This window comes from Lissotriton vulgaris, chromosome 7 (genome assembly GCF_964263255.1).
Source record: "Lissotriton vulgaris chromosome 7, aLisVul1.2, whole genome shotgun sequence".
Classification (NCBI taxonomy): Eukaryota; Metazoa; Chordata; class Amphibia; order Caudata; family Salamandridae; genus Lissotriton; species Lissotriton vulgaris.
This window is the reverse complement of record NC_141695.1, coordinates 1195836393-1195855470: the sequence shown is the minus strand read 5'-3', so window position 1 is coordinate 1195855470 and position 19078 is coordinate 1195836393. Positions and strand designations below refer to the sequence as shown.

The window sequence follows — 19078 nt, the reverse complement described above, 5'->3', positions numbered from 1 at the left end:
TTAACATCGCTGATAAACATTTCTTATGATTAGAAGCAGCTTTCAACTAGGTCTCTTGCCAGGTAAAATAGACGGAAGGTTTAAATGAGGTGCAGTAGAGATTTTTCATTGTGGCAAGTAAGACTGCATTGTCCACACAGGCTAACGGTTGACAAGAGTTGCTGATATCATACAGAAATCGGGAACTATATGATAGATCAATATTCACGCCACAGGCAGCCCATTTCCAAAAACGGGATCAGAATTGGTTATGAGCTTAAAACCTCACAACAACCTAGAAGAACAGCAATGCCATACTATTTCTGGTATGGGTGTGCTGGGACATTAATTCTTCTTAAGTCGTTTTTGATACAGAAGTAGGATTGCTCAGTTTGTGTTATACCACATCCCTGGAAGTTCACAAGAACTATATTTTTTTCCTGCTTCAACATTAAAACTATTCGTAACCTTTTCGATTTAAGTCGTGTCGGCTCTCAACAGAGCTGGATTTGGACCATTTGAACCACAACCATTGAAAGACTTCATCAAGTCTCTTGCATCCATTAGACGTGCTCTCCCGGGGATCTCCTAGCCCCTCTTTGGATCTCGGAGCTGTTTCCACAACTGTGACTCCTATCATCTGCCATGATCTTAATCTCTAGTTTGCCAGAGCCCAGGTCCTTTCCTAACCAATTCATTGTAATTCTATTTTTAACAAAGGCTAGTCCAAAAAATACGCCCTAGGCAGCAGTGTGGAGAGTGTTTAACCAGTGTTGGGTCGGGTCAGACCCTTCTTATTACTCTTTGTGAGATTGTACACTTCAGGCGCAGTTTTGAAAAGTGCATTCACCACATTGCCCTCATTGGCTATAAACCACAGTCAGTGCAGATTTCTGAATTTAACATAACAGACCCACACAGCACTGTGATCTCATTACACTTACGTGAGGGCAAGGTCCTGGGAGACAAACTTGAGGAGGCAAGTAAAGAAAAACCCCAAATGAAAGGGGATGGGTCAGGATTTATTCAACGTTTAGCTTGAGGGGTGCAGAAAGATGACAATCATGGGGTTCCTTCTGACAACTGGTTTAGCACACAATAGACAATGTTCACTAATTATTTGGAACAGAGAGGGATGAGGAGGGACATTGAGTTTAAAAGAGCTAACAGGAGGCGGGCGTAAGATGGCGGCCGTGTAAGACACTTCTCGCTCCTCTACCCTTCTGCGCCTTTTTCCAGTGAGCAATAAGTTATTCTAGTGTGATTACCGACCCCTAACCCCCACTGTGCTGAGACCCAGGATGTTCCATTGCTCAGGCGGCCAGCAGAGGATGGTACAGATCGCCGTCAGACAAGCGAGAGAACGGGCTACAGCACTCACAAGATGGCGCTGAGGCCCTGACCAAGTAACATCAACCGACCCCGGGGTATGATCCCAGAACAATTATAGAGGGGCCAAGACTGTACCCATGGCGGGGGATGGGGGGGGGTTCTCAACCCTGCTGCCTGCAATAGCATAAACGCAGGCGCATTCTGGCCAACCCAGAGCATAGTGAGCATGCACCTCCCGACACAGTGGTAAGACACCGAGGCCTGCCAGATAAACTTCCCTGGGCCCTGTCGGGGAGAGGGGGATCAACCCAAAGCCCCCCTTACAGGAATCACGAGCGGTGAATACAGAGCCCAGGTCCCTGGCCTATAAACAACATACCTACTCTGAGACCAACCAGCAGACTTCCCAGGGCACTGCCGAAGAGGGGAAGCCATGTCAGAGTGTCCCCCCATTGGTAACATAAGAGGTGAATACAGGGTCCAGGTCTTTGGCCTATGAATAATACACCCCAGAGCGGAACACGATGAGTGGGAAAATACGGGGAGGCAAGCAATAGATTCCGCCCAGGGTGTGAGCAGCCATCAACCCCCTGCTAAGGGGGCCATCAAAGAGCATAGTGCGACTGCAAGCACCGCTAGCCACAGAGACACTGCACACCAACAGAACCCCCAAGAGGCGACAAACCCCGGGGCCACTAGTATAGCGTACGTGCATTATGTACTCCCCAGAATGGCGAAGACTAAAAAGGACCACAAACGTAAACACAGGCTTGTCCATTCCTCTGGCATTAGAACATCTATGAAGTGACCCCAGAATTATATATATTAGGACCATTCCTCTGCTTTTGGTGATCAGGCGTGCCCTCCTCTTAAACCACGTCATAAAAAGGTTTGCATAACAAGGGCAAACCTGGATTCCATGCCTGTTTCCTATATCTGTCAGTACCAATCTCCTTCAAATAAAAAGTCAAAATTGGAAAGAATAAAGTGTGCCTTTTGAATCAACATTTTGGAGTGGCCATACAAACTGGCATTTCAAGATGCAAGATAGTGTTCCAGTAGGATTACTCCAAATTCCCTACCTCTTGATAGCCGTGATGAAGTCTTGCAGTGAGGAGGAACATGTTGCATGGGCTGCAGATTGTTTGATTTTAAGGAAGCGGTGACAAATAATAAAGGTTGGAAAATACTTAATTTTCGCCATCTTGGTCTCCTTATTGGATGCCATAGAGGTGGACATCTTCTCTTCTTGAAATAATTACTGGGATGAATTAATTTCAATGAATCCAGAATAGATGAGATATTATACTTAACTGAATGAGTGCTTCCTTTATGAGGCATTTTTACACATGAATAACAGGGTTGTAAGGCAGTTCGACCCTAGGCTTTAGGAACCCAATTGTATTTCATTTTATAATAATACAGCGGTGTGGTGGGGATTTGACCATTACTGCCAAAAAACATTGAGATTTAGACTTGGGGAGGTGTTGAAGTTCTGAATCAACTTACAGAAATCTCAGGTGCTCAACTTGACAGTGTTGCCGGTGCACCAAAATCACCTGAGTGCTAGCCATCCGGTGACCTGGGCAGAAGCATCCATATCATACCTGAGGATTCAGGTAGCACCCACAACATCTAGCACGGCAGATATCAACTATCAGGAGCTAATCAAACAAGTGAAAAATAACCTGCCGATGTGGTGTCATTACAGACACTTGTGGATAGGAAGGATTCAGAATACTATTTTGCCTAGGGTGCTGTTCATGTTTCAAGCACTTCCGCTAACACCCCTCCCCACAGCACTCTTAAGACTCTACATACTGAGGTCAACTGATTTTTGTGTGGGAAGGGAGTAGACCCCGCATGCATCACCTCCAAACATACAGACCACCCGTTCCGGGTGGGTTGGGGATACCTTACATATCACAATACTAATAAGCGGCACAACTCATATACACTGTGGAGTGGGGTCGGCATCCTCAGAAAACCTGGGTGCTTCATGGACCAGGCAGTGGCAGGTACCTATGTTTGGAAAGTACCCTGGTTGTCAATTAAACAGAGGGCATACGGCATATATTCCTTCCCATAACCTGAGCTACCCTTGCGGTTTGGGATTCCATTTCCCTCTCCGATGACCCCTATATTGGCCAACTCAAATTTCAACTCAGGCATGCATCCCAACCAATTCATGCCTTGGCAAGAGGCGGGTGTAAAAGAGCTAGGAACCTCTTTGATGACATTAAGATTATCTCATTTGACCAGTTGCAAAGAGACTACATGCTTCCCGAGTGAGAATAGACACACTACTTACAGATAAGACACTGGGTGCTGCACTCCACGGTTAAACTGCAGATTCACAGGGCACCAACATCGTTCGAAAGATAGATATTTTTGAAGGATAGAGATATGCAACAAATCTACAAGCTAAACTCCCTACTAGCAAAACCTTTGCAACGTGAGAAACACGAGGGGTAGAAAAGGTGAGAAGCAGAAATAGGGAGAGAGAATATCCAAAGAATGAGAAGATATCTACTACAGAATGAGACGCTACACAACACACCAGGCACATAAACTGCAGTAAAAATAGCCACATATTGGTATTGGACCCCCACTAGGTTAATGAAATGGGGTCCCGAACGAATCAAGACTTGTTAGAGAAGTTGTGGGGGTACAGGCGTACTGGAACACCTACTTGGGTACTTCCCTAAACTGATCAGGTATTAAGGAGGGGTCCAGGATGATGTGGACAAATTCTTGGACACACAAATCCCACAATTTCCAGCATATGTGCTGTTGAGCTTGCCCAATCCACTGAAGTATTCATGCGGTCCTGGGAAGGCCGACATATAGCGCTGGCCCTGGGAGCAGCACAACAGGCAATCTTGTTCTTAAGGGGAACTCACAGTCCCTGATGACACTGCTTGGCTCCAGCAAATATGGCACCCTTTTAGTATAGAAAATCCTAGCCTAACTTTAGAGAATTCATTTAATTTGTATCAAGAGTTATGGGCCCCTCTTTCATAGCAGTCTTCGTATCCAAGTTCAATGAGCTCACCTGTCCTCAATATATCAAGGTGTTGAAAATGGTCCCCACCGCACTGGTAAAGCAGCTGCTACGTGCAGCCCTGTCGGAAAACAGAGTGGAGTGGGAAGACACCTGTGTGGGTCTTGGCGAGTCAGAGAATAAACAATATCCTTGGCATTAGTGCAGGCGGGGGGGGGGGGGGGGGGGGGGTGGTGGAGGGAAGTTTGGGTTTTGGGCCTGTGGCACAATCTATACATTTGCTGTAGCGCTGCTAGCCTCTGGGTTGTAAGACAACACAGCTGTTCCTTGTTTGACTGTCTATAATTTAGACCAAAATAGTAAACAGAGTTCATCCTAAAGAAGAGCTACCCAGCACTCAGGGACTAGTCCCGGTGGGAGGCAGAGATATTCTGGCACCCTTCCTTTCTGTTTCAAATGCAAGTGCACCCCAATTTTCTTAAGGAGTTAAGTGTAAGGTGCTACGGTGGTGCTTATTTTGATAACCTTTCTCTACCATGCTCCCCCACATCAGGAAGTTACCAAGCATACAAATTCACAGTCCCCATATATAGATGGTCTTTTAGAGACGCAAGAAGATACATTTAGGGCAAATCCAAAGACTGCTCAAATCTCATATCCGTGGTGTAAACAAATCAAGTGGACAATACCTTGCTGTCATTGTGTCCCAAGCTTAAGTTAGAGGTGATCATGGAGTTTAAAAAATGCTCTGATCAAGAATGCCGCCCGTTTATTTCCAACACTTAATCCCATACCTTTTTCTTGGGTAGGTGTAGGCCCTCCAGTTGCTCATCTACGGCAGCTTCCTCAAAGGTTACTTTGCGTTTAGACATGGTCCGCCTTCTCAATGTGGACACACCTTACCTGAAATAGAGAGAGACATGAGGGCAAAGACTACCAAGGACATGAGTGAATGTTCAAGGCAAATGTGGAGGAAGGGAAGCAAGCGTCAGGGACCTAAATGAGCGTTTCTTGGAAACATATCCATCTCTGCACACAAGGCTCTGTGAGTAGTAACCCAAAGCAAGAAATTAACGTAGCAGCATGTACTAGCCTGACCAAAGCAAGAAGGAGCAACTGCACACCAACTGACGTCTAAGAGTCTCAGCATACAACAGCCTGCACCACTACTCCCAGTCACAGCCACCTTCAGGTCCCGCTCTTCCAATGATCTTCCTTTCGGCATGCACCTTTACTGTTCAGTCAAATACTGCTAACATAAGGTGTCCATAAAAAACTATTGCAGTGGTGGCGCAGTAAACACAAACTGATGTGTGCGAATTGTGTCATGAGGTAGGCGGGCAGTAATTCTTGCCATCTGTTACAACAAGATACTCTTATCAGTCGCATGCAGCAAATATGCCGAACAACTCCCCTAAGAGAAGCTAAGATATTCGAGGAACAGGAAGCAGGGTTAGGCTTAGCACTAGTAGGCTATAGAAACAGCCAGTACGGGCGGGGTGTTCATATTACAGAACACACAGTGAATGACAAAATGAGGCTGAAAAGAGGGCTGTTATGTTTAAACAATTCATACATCAGCAGTGGATAGTTATTTTGATCCTCTGTCATTAGCTAGTCATTAAGGATCACCTGTCATCTGTCAGAGTAAAATCTTTTAACTATTATTGATCAAGCAATTATTTTATTATGTATTACTGTTACTATTATTGATCAGGCTGAGTTATTATCCTCCTCTTAATTTGCTGGGGGTGACGACTATAAATTACTTCTTACCAAAAGCCTAATATAGAGTGGGCATTACAAAATTCTGTTATTGATGGGTACAGTTAATCCCTCTCACTGTCCAACGTGTTGCTATTATAACTCTTCATCTTTGCTACATACGACTGTGTCCCTTATTATTTGGTATAAGAGATCCAAAATATTGAGTAGAATTATTTATTGGCGTGGTATTATTGCTCGCACATTACTTCTTGTGTGCTACTGATCGTGTAAGGAGTTTCATATCATTGACTCCATCACTAACTGAGTATTACTTATCTCATGATTATTGGGCGAGTGTTAATGTTTCCCTTTCATTGGCTGGATATGTGTGACACCCAATATTGGTATCTTACTATTTATCCACGATCACTGGTTAGGAATTAGTTGTACTCTTAACTATTTGTCTGTGCCGGCAGCTACCTTATTACTTTTTCATTCTGTGGGCTCCAATGGCAGACACTAAGATTGTGCCCAGTTCAAAGTGTTGCTATTCAGAGTTCCAAACTCTGCCAGATAAGGAGCAGCGGGTTTCTATTGTCACCAGAGAGTAAGATATCTGGCCCAGCTTTACGATGGCTTTAATCTTTGTCTATTTGCCAAGGAATCAGCACAGACTCGAACTGAATCTTTTAATAAGTCTAAAGATGCACAATTTCCCTAATCCATTTATTCCCAACAAACAGGACAGTTTTGGAGGACATCCAAAATATGTGTTCCTGCAACTGCGACTGAAAACGTTGCTGCTTGTGGTATCAAGTACCACCACTAGCGAACCACCCTCTCTCTGTTTGTTCTTCTCCTCACATCTCCTGTGCCCTGCTGACTGCAGGTACTGCCTACGTGGACTTTTATTTCAGATGTCTGTTGTGGGAGCTGGATCCCACATAGTGCTCAATCCCAAACTAGTTGCTCCAGCTCTGCCAGGTACAATACCCATTAATCATCTCCTCACACCCCACCCCCCCTTCTCCATCCCCATTTGACCGACTGTCAGAATACTGAATAGCGCATTTGAACAGATTCACCCTGAAATATCATTGAAAATAAAAGCCCCTGTGCTCATTCTTATCAACAGCTACACTTCAATTGATTGATCAGTGCGTGCAGTTACAGCTTGACTTTCACCCTCCCTGCCTACTAGTTAGAACCAAGCAGGAAAAAGTTAGCCTTCACTGGCCTGGCCACTGTATATCTGATTCAGAAGAATCAGAAATTAATTGTAGTCAATAAACGACAGTGCTGGATAACATTCTACTAAGTAAAGACATACCATGGATGTCAGGGGAGCACCAGAGCCTTTGTAGCGTCAATAAGAAAAGCCTTTACACAGACCCTAGTACTGCGATGGCCGCAAATAAAAGTGAGCTCAGGAGCGCACTCTACTCATTATATAGAACAGAAATATATGAGAAGGAATACAATGAACCTCTTGTCCATAGCTAAATGGCCATTGCGGATTGTGCACACCAGTTGGCTAATTATATCAGACTGCCAATGAGCCATTGGGAGAGGAGCCTCCTTTTTCTCTTAAGGGCTGGTACCATTAAATTGGAATTATGTTTCCCTCTTGGTTACCATCATGACCTTGATCATATTACATGCCCGTGCGATGGTCAGAGCGGACAATCTATCCATCACTTTCTGTTCTTCTGCAAATATTATTTACAGTATATTAAGTGGTTCGTAACTCCCTATTTTAAAAAAACGCACACCCATCAGTCTGGAACATGCCTATTTAAAAGTACTTAACCGGGACGATGAAGAGTTGTTTTTTCGCACTGGCAAATTTCTGCTCGAGCATGACAAACGATGTCCAATCCCTAGGTTTTATGCCTTTTATGAATGAATCATAATATCATTGTACATTGTATGCTGTTGTGGTTTTAATGATTATTACAACTTTTTAACCTGCACGTTTTTATTTGTTTGCTGTTGTTATTTGTGCTTTTATGGATACGATGTCATCTGAATAAAGTGTATTTGAACCCATTCTTCTAAGTAAGTGCAAAGGGAAGAGATGCTGGGCATAAAATGTAGCAACCTGTTCAATTATTTAAAATAAATAACAGTATTTTACTGATTTGAGGTCGTAGGGAAGTGAATGCAAAAATGGAGGAAAGAGGAGGCAGATTTAATGTGAGTAGACACTGGCCCAGAAGGTTACACTAGGAAGTCATATTGTCTTTGTATAAATAAAAAGGGGACAATACATAGTCTGATTCAGCAGTGATAGGCAACCCACAGGAGGGAGAGTAGTATTTGGTAATAGTGGTAAGATTTATTTTGCTTGAAGATCAATCCTGCTGCTCTTTGAAGTATTGTATTTAAGTGATTGGTATAGCCTAGGGAGGATGTGGTGAATAGCATTGCCATTGTAAAAGTGCAATGAACATTATATATAGATAAAACATTTTATTTGGTTATATTAAAATAATCATAAAAGTCATGCAACAAAATAAATACACAGTTGCTTAAAACATCATGGTATTGCGAGCACGCACTGCCAGTTCTACAAATGATCCAACAGCAACACAAGTGTCAATCAGAAATTTGTTAATAACAGAATGCCGAAATGCATTTGGTAAAATTGCATTTCCTAAGAACTAGCATTAACAACGTTTTGGTAATGAAAGAATGATATATTTTTTTTAAATTATGAAAGAGACTGAACGGAGTCCTAATCATTGGGACACCAGTATTTGTAGTACAATACTGACCTAAAGGGAACCACAGAAGTTGAAATCGTGTCAAATTGATATCTAGCAAAGAGCAAGATTTCCTCTGAATTGATCAGACAAGAGATATGTTTCGATTCCACTGCAGTTTGCACTATGGTAAGGGGGTCTTCATACAGTGCTCAATCTCGAAGCAATCCAGGATAATACAGTGGTTAAATATAGTGTTGGGGTTGGACCAGATGGAAATCAATACTAGAAGGGGCCACTGTAATTTGATCATCTAAGTAGCCTAGACCCAACTCCTAGTGACAAAAACAATGGGAGGAACTCAAAGGTAATAACAGCAAACAGCGACAAAATGTGTTAACTTTTAATTATAAAAAAAACTGTTTTTAGTGAGTCTCAAACCCCCAGCACAAAACGTAGCAATTGTTACACACTGGGTCTTCTATATTTGCAAGAGTGGAACAAATGGCTTATTGCCTATTAAGGTAACCATTGGATTGGCCGTTATGTGCCAGGCTGAAACTCAAGTTAACCACAATAAATGACTGACGAAAACCACCCCTAAATACGGAAATGGAGGGATAATGCCAAGAGACATATTGTTGATATGGATTGAGAACATCCAGGAGATTTTAGAACAACAGGAAATAGCACAGGACTTGGACAAGTTGGTATCGCGACCAATGTCATCGGGCCTTGAAAAATCTTCTTGCCCACTCTCAATTGTGAATACAATTTTATCAGGTCAAGTTATTTTTAGGACCTACCAATCCCATCCGGCGAGTAAACTTAGGCTCGAAAGGAACAGGTGTTCTGTTCATTCAGAAAGTGAATAAGCGATAAAGATACCATTAAATCTTGTTTTTATCTTGACACATTTGCTGTCTGTTTAAGGAAAAAGGGCAAACATCAGTTTGTCTTTTTACTAATTGCTGATTGGAAAATGATGCTTATTTTTCTCTCTTACTAAACTTCGAGATTTTTGTCAAGTGAGCTCTCTGAAGATATCAGTTTTTTGCTGACATAATATTTAAATAAATTTCCTGTAAAATAATATTACAAATATTTCAATATATATCAGGAATTACAAATGCACTTTTTTGTTTTTAAGAATTGTGATGCAAACAAAGAGTTAAATAGGAGCAAAACAAACCAGAACACTTTACTTGTTGATGCGTAAATGACACATATTTGTAGAAACTATTGTTTGCACACTATGGAACTCATTACAATGTTGGTTCCTTGTCGGAATCTTTTCCGACCAACTCAGGTCCAGGGAGTCCAACAAACCGCTATGAACACTGTTCGGTCAGACTTCCATTGACTTCTACAGGAGCCCGTGTTCCGACCAACAACACAGGCTCCCACTGAAGTAAGAAGTGGTTGCAGAAAACCTTGCAGCAGGCACCCCATGGTGCTTGACACACTATGCATGGTTGAAAAGAGGGGTCCCATGGGTACCCCTAGGGGTCCCAACTGGAGGCCTACAGGTGTGTCAGACAAACAGAGTCGGAAAGGATGTCCGAATCAGACATCATAATACGTTGGTCGGAAAAACGGTCCGTAGAGCAGTACGATTCTGCTCCAACCGACTAGAAGTCTCCAAATGCCAGCCGGAACGGAGTCGGACAGACCGAACGGTTATCTACCATTGTAATCAACGGGTCGGAAATGTTTCCGAGTCGGTCAGAAACATGGATTCCGACTCGGATTGGGAAAATCCGAATGCCGTTCTGAGCCTTTCTGGCCAAAATCATAATGAGGCCCTAACTATAGTTTTATCAGTAAACTGCATGCCAGTGGGAATGTTTGTGGCCATTTCAATGTAAAATCTGCTGATTACAAATGACAGTGGGCTATCACTTAATGCTTTAGGCACTGAACTCTCCAACCCTAGCTCCAACACCAATGACGTCCCACCTTCGCAAGACCTGTGCGACTCGCTGGCCACCTTCTTCCACCGCAAGAGTGCAGACATCCACGACAGCTTCAACGCCACGACCGCCCCGACTACCACCGAGACCTCCGCCCCCACGACCACCATCCGCACCAACCGCCTGCTCGCCTGGACCAACATCATCAACGACGACACCATCAAGATCATGAACACCATCCACTCCGGATCTCCGTTAGACACATGCCCACACCACATCTTCAACAAAGCCAGCACAGCCATCGCACCCCATCTCCGGAAAGTCATCAACATCTCCTTCGAAACAGCAACCTTCCCGGAGAGCTGGAAGCTCGCAGAGATCAACACCTTACTCAAAAAACCCAAGGCGGACCCCAGGGACCTCCAGAACTTCCGGCCCATCTCCCTGCTCCCGTTCCCGGCGGAGGTCATCGAGAAGACCGTCAACAAGCAACTGACCCGCTACCTCAAGGAGCATCCTGGACCCATCCCAATCCAGGTTCCGCAGCAACCATAGCACCGAAACTGCCCTCATCGCCGGCACTGATGACATCGGGACCCTGCTAGACAACGGAGAAACAGCGGCCCTCATCCTTCTGGACCTGTCAGCCGCCTTCGACACGGTCTGCCACTGCACACTACGAACATGCATCCATGACACCAGGATCCCAGAGAAGGCTCTGGACTGGTCCAGATCCTTCCTCTCTGGCAGAACACAGAGCGACCACCTTCCCCCCTTCTGCTCCGAAGCCACCAAGATCATCTGTTGCGTACCTCAGGGCTCATCCCTCAACCAAACGCTGTGCAAAATCTACATGGCACCACTCCCCCACGTCGCCCGACCGCACAACCTCAACATCATATCCTTTGCCGACGACACCCAGCTGATCCTCTCCCTCACCAAAGACCCCCTCACCGCCAAAAGCAACCTCCACGAAGGAATGAAGTCCGTCGCCGAATCGATGAGGAACAGCCGACTGAAGCTGAACCGGACAAGACGGAGGTCCTCATCCTCTGATCCACCCCCTCGGCCTGGGATGACTCCTGGTGGCCGACTGCACTGGGAACAGCCCCAACACCCACCGACCACGCACGCAACCTAGGGGTTATCCTTAACTCCACCCTCTCCGTGTCTAAGCAGGTCAACACTGTCTCTTCCTCTTGCTTCAACACCCTCTGCATGTTCCGCAGGATCTACAAGTGGATTCCCACCGAAACGAGAAGAACGGTAACCCAGGCCCTCGTCCGCAGCAGATTGGACTACGGAAACGCCCTCTACGCAGGAGCCTCGGCCAAACTCCTGAGACAGCTGCAACGCATCCAGAACGCCTCTGCACGTCTGATCCTCAACATCCGTCGCCACAGCCACATCACACCCCACCTGAGAGACCTGCACTGGCTCCCCGTCAACAAGAGGATAACCTTCAAGCTCCTCACCCACAAGTCACTCCACAACACCAGACACTGTACCTCAACAGAAAACTCAGCATCTACACCCCCTCCGGCCATCTCCCCTCCGCCGGCCTCGCCACAGTCCCCCGTATACGAAGAGCATCCTCCGGCGCCAGATTGTCCTCCCACCTAGCCGCCAAGACCTGGAACGCCCTCCCCACCCACCTACGGCAGATCCAAGAACTGCTGACTTTCAGAGGACTTCTCAAGACCTAGCTTTTCGAGCAGTAGCAGCATTCCCCACCCCCCAGCGCCTTGAGACCCTCACGGGTAAGTAGTGCGCTCTACAAATGCCATGATTGATTGATTAGTTATGTATTAAAAGTGATAGTTTTTAAACCTGATTTGATAAACATTCATGTCCCTGCCCTGATGAAAATGCTGTTAATGAACTGAGAGGCAAATCAGGGGTCATACGTATCCTGTATGAGGCCAGATTTGTATTATATATGGAAAGAAAGTGTAGTCTATTAAATCATACAAAAGAGTTTTTTATACAGCAGACATGCTGAACTCGCACATTTGAAGGTGCTCTCATATGTGATAATGAAGAAAATGTCGCCTCAATTAATTAAATTATTTGCCCACGTTCACATCACGCATGGTGAAACAAAGCTTTTCAATGAAAGCAATAAACAAACATTCTTGAAAACAAAGTACATTTGGAGACACCGAGTCATAATGTGTTTTTCGAGTGATAAATCAATAATATAATCCCCATCAGTATCAAAGAGTATATGAAAAGGGTAATGTGAAACCACTTAACTAGATGGGAAGAGGTGGGTTCAAAGGCTGATACGGTGATGGGTACTGACTGCTGTAGGGCATGTGGTAATTTGGTTACGATGTAGATGCGTTGCAAGGGTAAGCAGGAAGGCACGTCCATTGTGTGATTATGTAGCAAGTGTTGGCAAGGGGGAGATTAGAGGGGAGCACAAGAGGGTGGGGGGGTTGCATACACAGGTGCAGGGGTAGTGCATGTGGTGGGCTCATGGAGCAGAGGTGTTGGTGTGATGGATTCATGGAGGGAGATAGTCAGGGGACATAAGGTGAAATGGGGAAGAAAAAAAAGGACAGGAATGTGTCAAAAGTGTGTCATATTCCAGGGGTACAAGACGTCTGCGGATGGGGCATGCCTCTTCATAGCAGAGGGCGGTTTCCACTGTCTTTCCCCATTTACGTCCTGCACCTTGCCAAGCTGACAGTCCTGGAGCAAACAGGTCCTTCTAATGCAGGGTGAGTGTTTTCTTAGCCAGCTACAAAGCAATGGCAGCAGAACGAGTGTGGACAGTGGGTTTCTTTCAGCATTCAAAAAAACCAAAGGCCTCCCAAGTGTATAATTTAGTGAGCTCAGTGACGTCGCAAAGTGTGACATGAATAACTCGTAGTTGGACAGGGTGGGAAAGAATCTTAGCATGTGTTGGAAATCCGTATTTCATGAGTTACAGTGGGAAAATACTGGTTGGGTTGTGCGGGGGGTCAAATAAGCATGGTGAAGGATATGAATTTTAATATTTTTTTTAACCTGCCATTTTTCAAGACAGTATGAAGGAACACCAGTGAGTTTGTCCATTCCGTGTCATTTAGCATCCTCCCTATATCTTCTTCCCACATGGTGTGAAGGGGTCCTATGGAAATGCTGGTGTGGCTACGGATCAATCTATAGAGCCATGGGATCCAATGACTTCCTTCTCCCAAGGTGAGGAGCACATGCTGTAGTGCGTGTGTAGGGGGCTCTTCGTCACTGGTCAGCCATAGTATATGACAAGTATTATGGAGTTAGGGGCAGGTGACAAACTTTCCAGCCGGAAGGTCAAAGTCTGCTTGGAGCTATTCAAAGGAAAAAAGGTGGCCGTCCGGAAACAGGTCATCGCTGTGTGCAGAGAGCAATCTCGCCAGCTGCGTAAAGCTGAGGCTGTATATGTGCCCAGGTAACTGGGAAAGGCTCTGCAGAGGAAACGCTGGGGCATAGGGGAGAACGTGTTACAGTGTGGGTTCAAATCAAGCATTTGTAGCCTAACTGTACTTGCAGCAAGCGGGAGGGGGGTCCAGTGGACCCCTGCAGGAGCAGGAGTTTTCTAATAGCAGAGGCAGAAAGCGATGGGGAGTGGTGGCATGTTTCTCTGAGATTGCAGTACGCTATCCACCAAGACATCAATTGCAGTTGGACTGCTAAACAATATACCTTGAAGGAAGGAGCACCAAGTCCGCCCTATCCGTGTGCAATTATAACTTCTTCAAGCCAATCCAGTGGCGACCAGTTCCCCATATGAGATCAGTCAGCAGTGTCGACTTCCCGAAAAAAGCTACGAGGGGGTATCCCTGGGAGATTTGAAAAATAGTACGATAGTCATGGTAGGATCATCATCTTTGACAGTGTGATCCTCCCAGTTGTTGCCAGTGTTTTTTTTCCCAGTAAGACGTCCGGTATTTCAACGAAACAAGTATGGGGTGCAGATTGCTATCGAAAAGACCAGAAAGAGTATGCTATATTCAAATTCTTAAACACGAACTGCAGGTAAGACAAGCGCCACCCAGAATGATTTCTTGTAGGGTCAGGTATTTGTGAAGTGGGTAGATTGAGGATTTGTTCCCGTTGACCATTAAGCCAGATAGTCTGGCAAATTACTACAATGCACTTTGGATGAGGTCTACGTGGACATTGTGGAGAAAGAATAAAAGATAGTAACGTACACTGACAATGCGTGTATCCTGTACGCAGGGGAGATGCCCCAGTGTATAGCATCTCAGCAGTCAGATAGCAAGGGGTTTTATGGCCATTGCAAAGAGCAAGGGAGAGAAAGGATACCACTGTGGCGTGCGAGTTCGACTGAGAAGGCGTTGGAGATGTATTGTTCCACCCAGGCTCACGAAAGGGGGGTTGTGTATTGGGAACGGGGTAGGCCAGAAGGCGGTTGCCTATGCCCATCCGCTCCAGGACCTGAAAAATATAGCTTCAGTCCAATGAGTTGAATGCCTTCTCCAGGCACACCGCAAAAAGGAAAGGTCTCTGGACCTAATTGTGAACGTGGAACAGGCGTCGAAGGTTATGGGAAGTGCTGCGTCCTCGGACTAACCCATTTTGGTCTGGGTAAATAAGTTGTGGTAGTATTCAGCATATCTGGCGGATAAGATTTTACCCAAGATTTTGTACTCAGCCCCCAATAGGGCAGTGAGAAGCAGTATGGTTGGATCCCGATCTGGCTTGGTGATGGAGAGTAGTAAAAACTCCTGAAGGACCTCTTTGTATACAACAGCTAAGCAAGGTGCTAAGACATTAGCGTATGTGCATAATATTCTATAGGGAGGCCGTCACGGTCTGGAGTCTTGTTCCTGGCCAGGTCCTGGATTACCCGCTTAACATCCGCCGGTGTTATGATTGAATCTAAGGTGTCTCGTTGAGCCACAGTGATATTTAGCCAAGTGAGGTGTGTACGGTATGAGTCAGCTGTCCTTTCCAGTATCAACTTGGGTGCTTTATAGATGTGGAAGTAATATCTTTAGAATTCTGAAAGAATTTTGTGTATGGAGGACCATACCTGAAGGGGAGACCAACTTGGGGATGGGGGCCTCCCTTTGCTCCTATCAAATTAACCTTGTAAGAAGGTGGCCAGATTTATCGCCCTCTATATGGGTTTTAGCTGCAAAGTCTGTGGGGTTAAAACACTGCAGGTGCTCCAACGGTAGGCATGGTGGTGCTCAGCCTGTTCCAGTACAGGCCGACTAGAAGCTTCCCTCTCAGCCTGAAGTTCTAATGATGGCAACGATGTTCCACCTCTGTGTGTTCTTTCAACAGTACGACGGACTCCTACTATTTCTTGAAGGCAGATACCACAGGAGACCACCTTGAAGAGATCCCATTCAAGGAGCGCATTAGAGGCCGCGCCATCGCTGCCAGAAAATTAATTGCAGATATATGTTTACTGGGCATCCCGGAATATTGGATCTTCCAGACAGTCTTGGGGTAAAAGGGGTCGTAGGATGAGGGATACCCTCATTGCAAGTCTATGGTGTGGTATCATGGTCAAACACCACGCGGCCTAAGTATTTACAGCTGGGAAGGCCAGCAGGATGTGGGATCACAATACAAGGTTGAGTCGCACAGACAGTGGAGTGCTGAATGAAGAGAGTAAACTCGAGAGGTAGGTTTAAGAGTCCTCCACACATCTTTCAACAACTAGAGCATCACCCAAGTCACCAAACGTTCTGTCTGATCGTATGGGGGAGTGAGAACAATCAAGCTGCAAGTCCAGGACGCAGTTGTACTCTCCTCCTAAGATCCATGGGACAGGAGTCTTCTGAGCTAGCACTGCTGATAGTGTCATCCAAAACATGCCTTAGTCGGTTTAAGGAGCGTACATGCTGCAGAGTCAAACGGGCAGGCCGTTTAAGGCGCCCCTCGAGTAGGACATCTTAAACTGTTTTCTCTTCTCTCACGGGGAACACGAGGAGTGAAAAAAGTGTTAAGCACTGCTAAGATGTGAGAAAGGCATAGGTGTCTTGGCACCACAAACAAATGACTTCTCAGTGCATATGGAATGAGGCAAAGACACTACTATGAAGGCGGTAGATAATGCAACACGTAGCCCCATGGAAGGGACTGGAGAAGCACATATTTAGCAACACAAAGAGTGAAGGGAGTCTATACACTACTGCAGACCGTGAGTGGGAGTCAGTTGATCAGTGAATGTTAGGGTGACCACCTGCTTCTAGGTCATTAGACATTTTCAGATCTGGACTTTTGTGAGATAACCTAATGAATTCAGGCTACAGTAGTCTTACTTTGCTTCCAGTGAACTAATTAGACTAACACACCTTAAATAAATGAATTGTATGCCTAATATTTAGGACAGCAAGCAGTGTCGGTAATGCCTTGAAGTGAAATGTTCACCCTAATTGATGCCTGTGCTGACTGAGAAGCAATTAGACATCTATAGAAGGGATTATGGACTTCACTTCAAACACTCAGTTATATAAAGTGCTGCCTGGTTAATCGTAACACTATCAGGGCTAGTGTCCCCCAAGCATCTCAATCCAGCAATCAGAGTCAGCTTTTGTTATGGGCAAGCTGGACCCAGGAATAGGAAGCCAATCCTCACAGGGGGAACAGATTTGGCTTGTTGAAGGTCATGCAAACAGCAGCGCCCCTTTCACTTGGCTCCAGTACATTAGTGTAAAAGTACTTTGTTTCATTTTAACATGGTGCATGTGTTGTTTAAATATTTCATCAGTTCAATTTGTTACACTACAATCTCCCTCTCACCCGCCCCCAAACAACTTGGCATCAGGGTGAATGAGTTAAGCAGTAGGTGAGTTTGGTGAGTGTGGGGCAGAGTATCAAAGATGTTTGTGTTCAAAGGCCAGTCCGTACTGTATATAGTTGTAGACTGAGCTGTAAACACAAAAGGGGCCCACTCCGTCTCATATGATTCAGCAGCGAGGGCGCCACATCTATTTCTGCCCAGGGCACTATCTGAGCAAGTGCCGGCTCTGCCAACAGCACATAACTGGAACGGCACCATCAGAAACCTGTATGCAAGTTCAAGTTTATTGTTTAAGTTAATTAAAACCAAAACAATTTTCCAGCATAAAACATTAGTATTTTTTTTGCAGAGTATTATACTATGTATAACATCGTAGAATAATATATCCTGAGGAAAAGTGCAATCAATCATTATACCCTACAATACATAATTACGTCTACAGTATATCTTAAAACCAATAAGTAGTTTTAAAGCTAGTACAGTGTTTGCGCAAATACGCAAAACCAATGTAAACATGCAATCGGACAGCTAATCAACTCAAAGCAAATTAGTGCGTTTAGGCAGTACTAAGTGAAACATCCTGAGAGAAGGTGTAAACAATATTTCACCCAGACATTCACATGTTTACCAATATAATGTAAAATAAACTGAGTATTTGAAACTGGCACAATGTTAGTGCAAAAACGCAGGCCACCGCCGACTCCTATTCAGCTGAGAGTTCAAACGAGACCAAATTAATACCATTTTAACTGTATGCCGGCAAACTAGCACATTAATTTTAAATCGGCAGATATCATCCCTGCGGAATCAGTTCTTTTTAATGCTGTCCGCCGAACACATTTCTGCCAATTAACGTCAATACCACAGCACCTCAACCCACGCCACCCCCAAAACATCTTCTTGAATGGATCCCAATATCTGTATCAATCGGGCTACTATAACAATACTACCGTCAGCGGACAATAAAATTGTAATGTAACAGTCATTTATTAAAATTCTGAGAATCATCCGAAGTGGTCACTGCATTTGAATCTTGCCCTTCCTCGCTTCTTATTTCATTCAGTCTAAGAACATTCAGTCACACTGATCTGCAAATGTTCTTCGACTGGGGTTTTTCATTACCCGTCCTAATTTGAGCACTCAACCACACACCTAGCATGGGCAGACACGTATATTTACTCTGTATTTCTGCGCATTTACTTAGGGGGCAACCACCTCTCCACAACTTACACGACCGCCTGTGATTTCAGCTTAACAATTCCGTCGTGTGTTGATCTGTTTTAGTTTTAACGGATGTATAATTTTAGAACTTCCGGGTCGAATACCAACCAATTGAAAGGCTTTACAAGTGCGTTGCGGAGTCTAGGAATAGGCGGTACCACCAATGTGTAAGCCGACCTGTGATTTGAGTACTGTTGACACCTCAGCCAATCCTGAAACAGCCCACAGAATTCTAAAGCGATATTCGGCTGTGAGGCTCTGGCTGGCATACGCATGTACTCTTTTGACAGCGGCGGACACCTTGGCTGCTGCTACCCCTGTTCCTGGTGCTCAGGCTGGACAGGTGCCAGTCATACGGGTCTCGGCCAGTGTGGCATTTTGCTAAGGGACATGCGGCATTTCTAACACGTAGTAAAAATAGGTACTCCGTTAGTTTTGTGACATTGGTTCTATTTGAACTCTG

At 45.1% G+C, this 19078-nt stretch overlaps 1 protein-coding gene across 6 annotated transcripts in view; it reads right to left on the bottom strand.

The window, feature by feature from the left end:
- The window catches only part of CD2BP2 (CD2 cytoplasmic tail binding protein 2), a 130713-nt gene extending 111996 nt beyond the window's left edge, over positions 1-18717 (bottom strand). Inside the window, exons 1-2 of one of the 6 annotated variants that reach the window (XM_086931693.1) lie at positions 18625-18717; positions 5110-5218 (exon numbers count right to left, since the gene is read on the bottom strand). In XM_086931693.1, the coding sequence (XP_086787819.1) occupies positions 5110-5187 (78 nt within the window). In that variant the 5' untranslated portion in view covers positions 5188-5218; positions 18625-18717. Of the gene's footprint in view, positions 1-5109; positions 5219-5404; positions 5626-18573 lie in introns of those variants that run through there. The other 5 variants (XM_086931697.1, XM_086931695.1, XM_086931694.1 and 2 more) reach the window with 5 other exon arrangements.
- Positions 18718-19078: the final 361 nt, after the last annotated feature.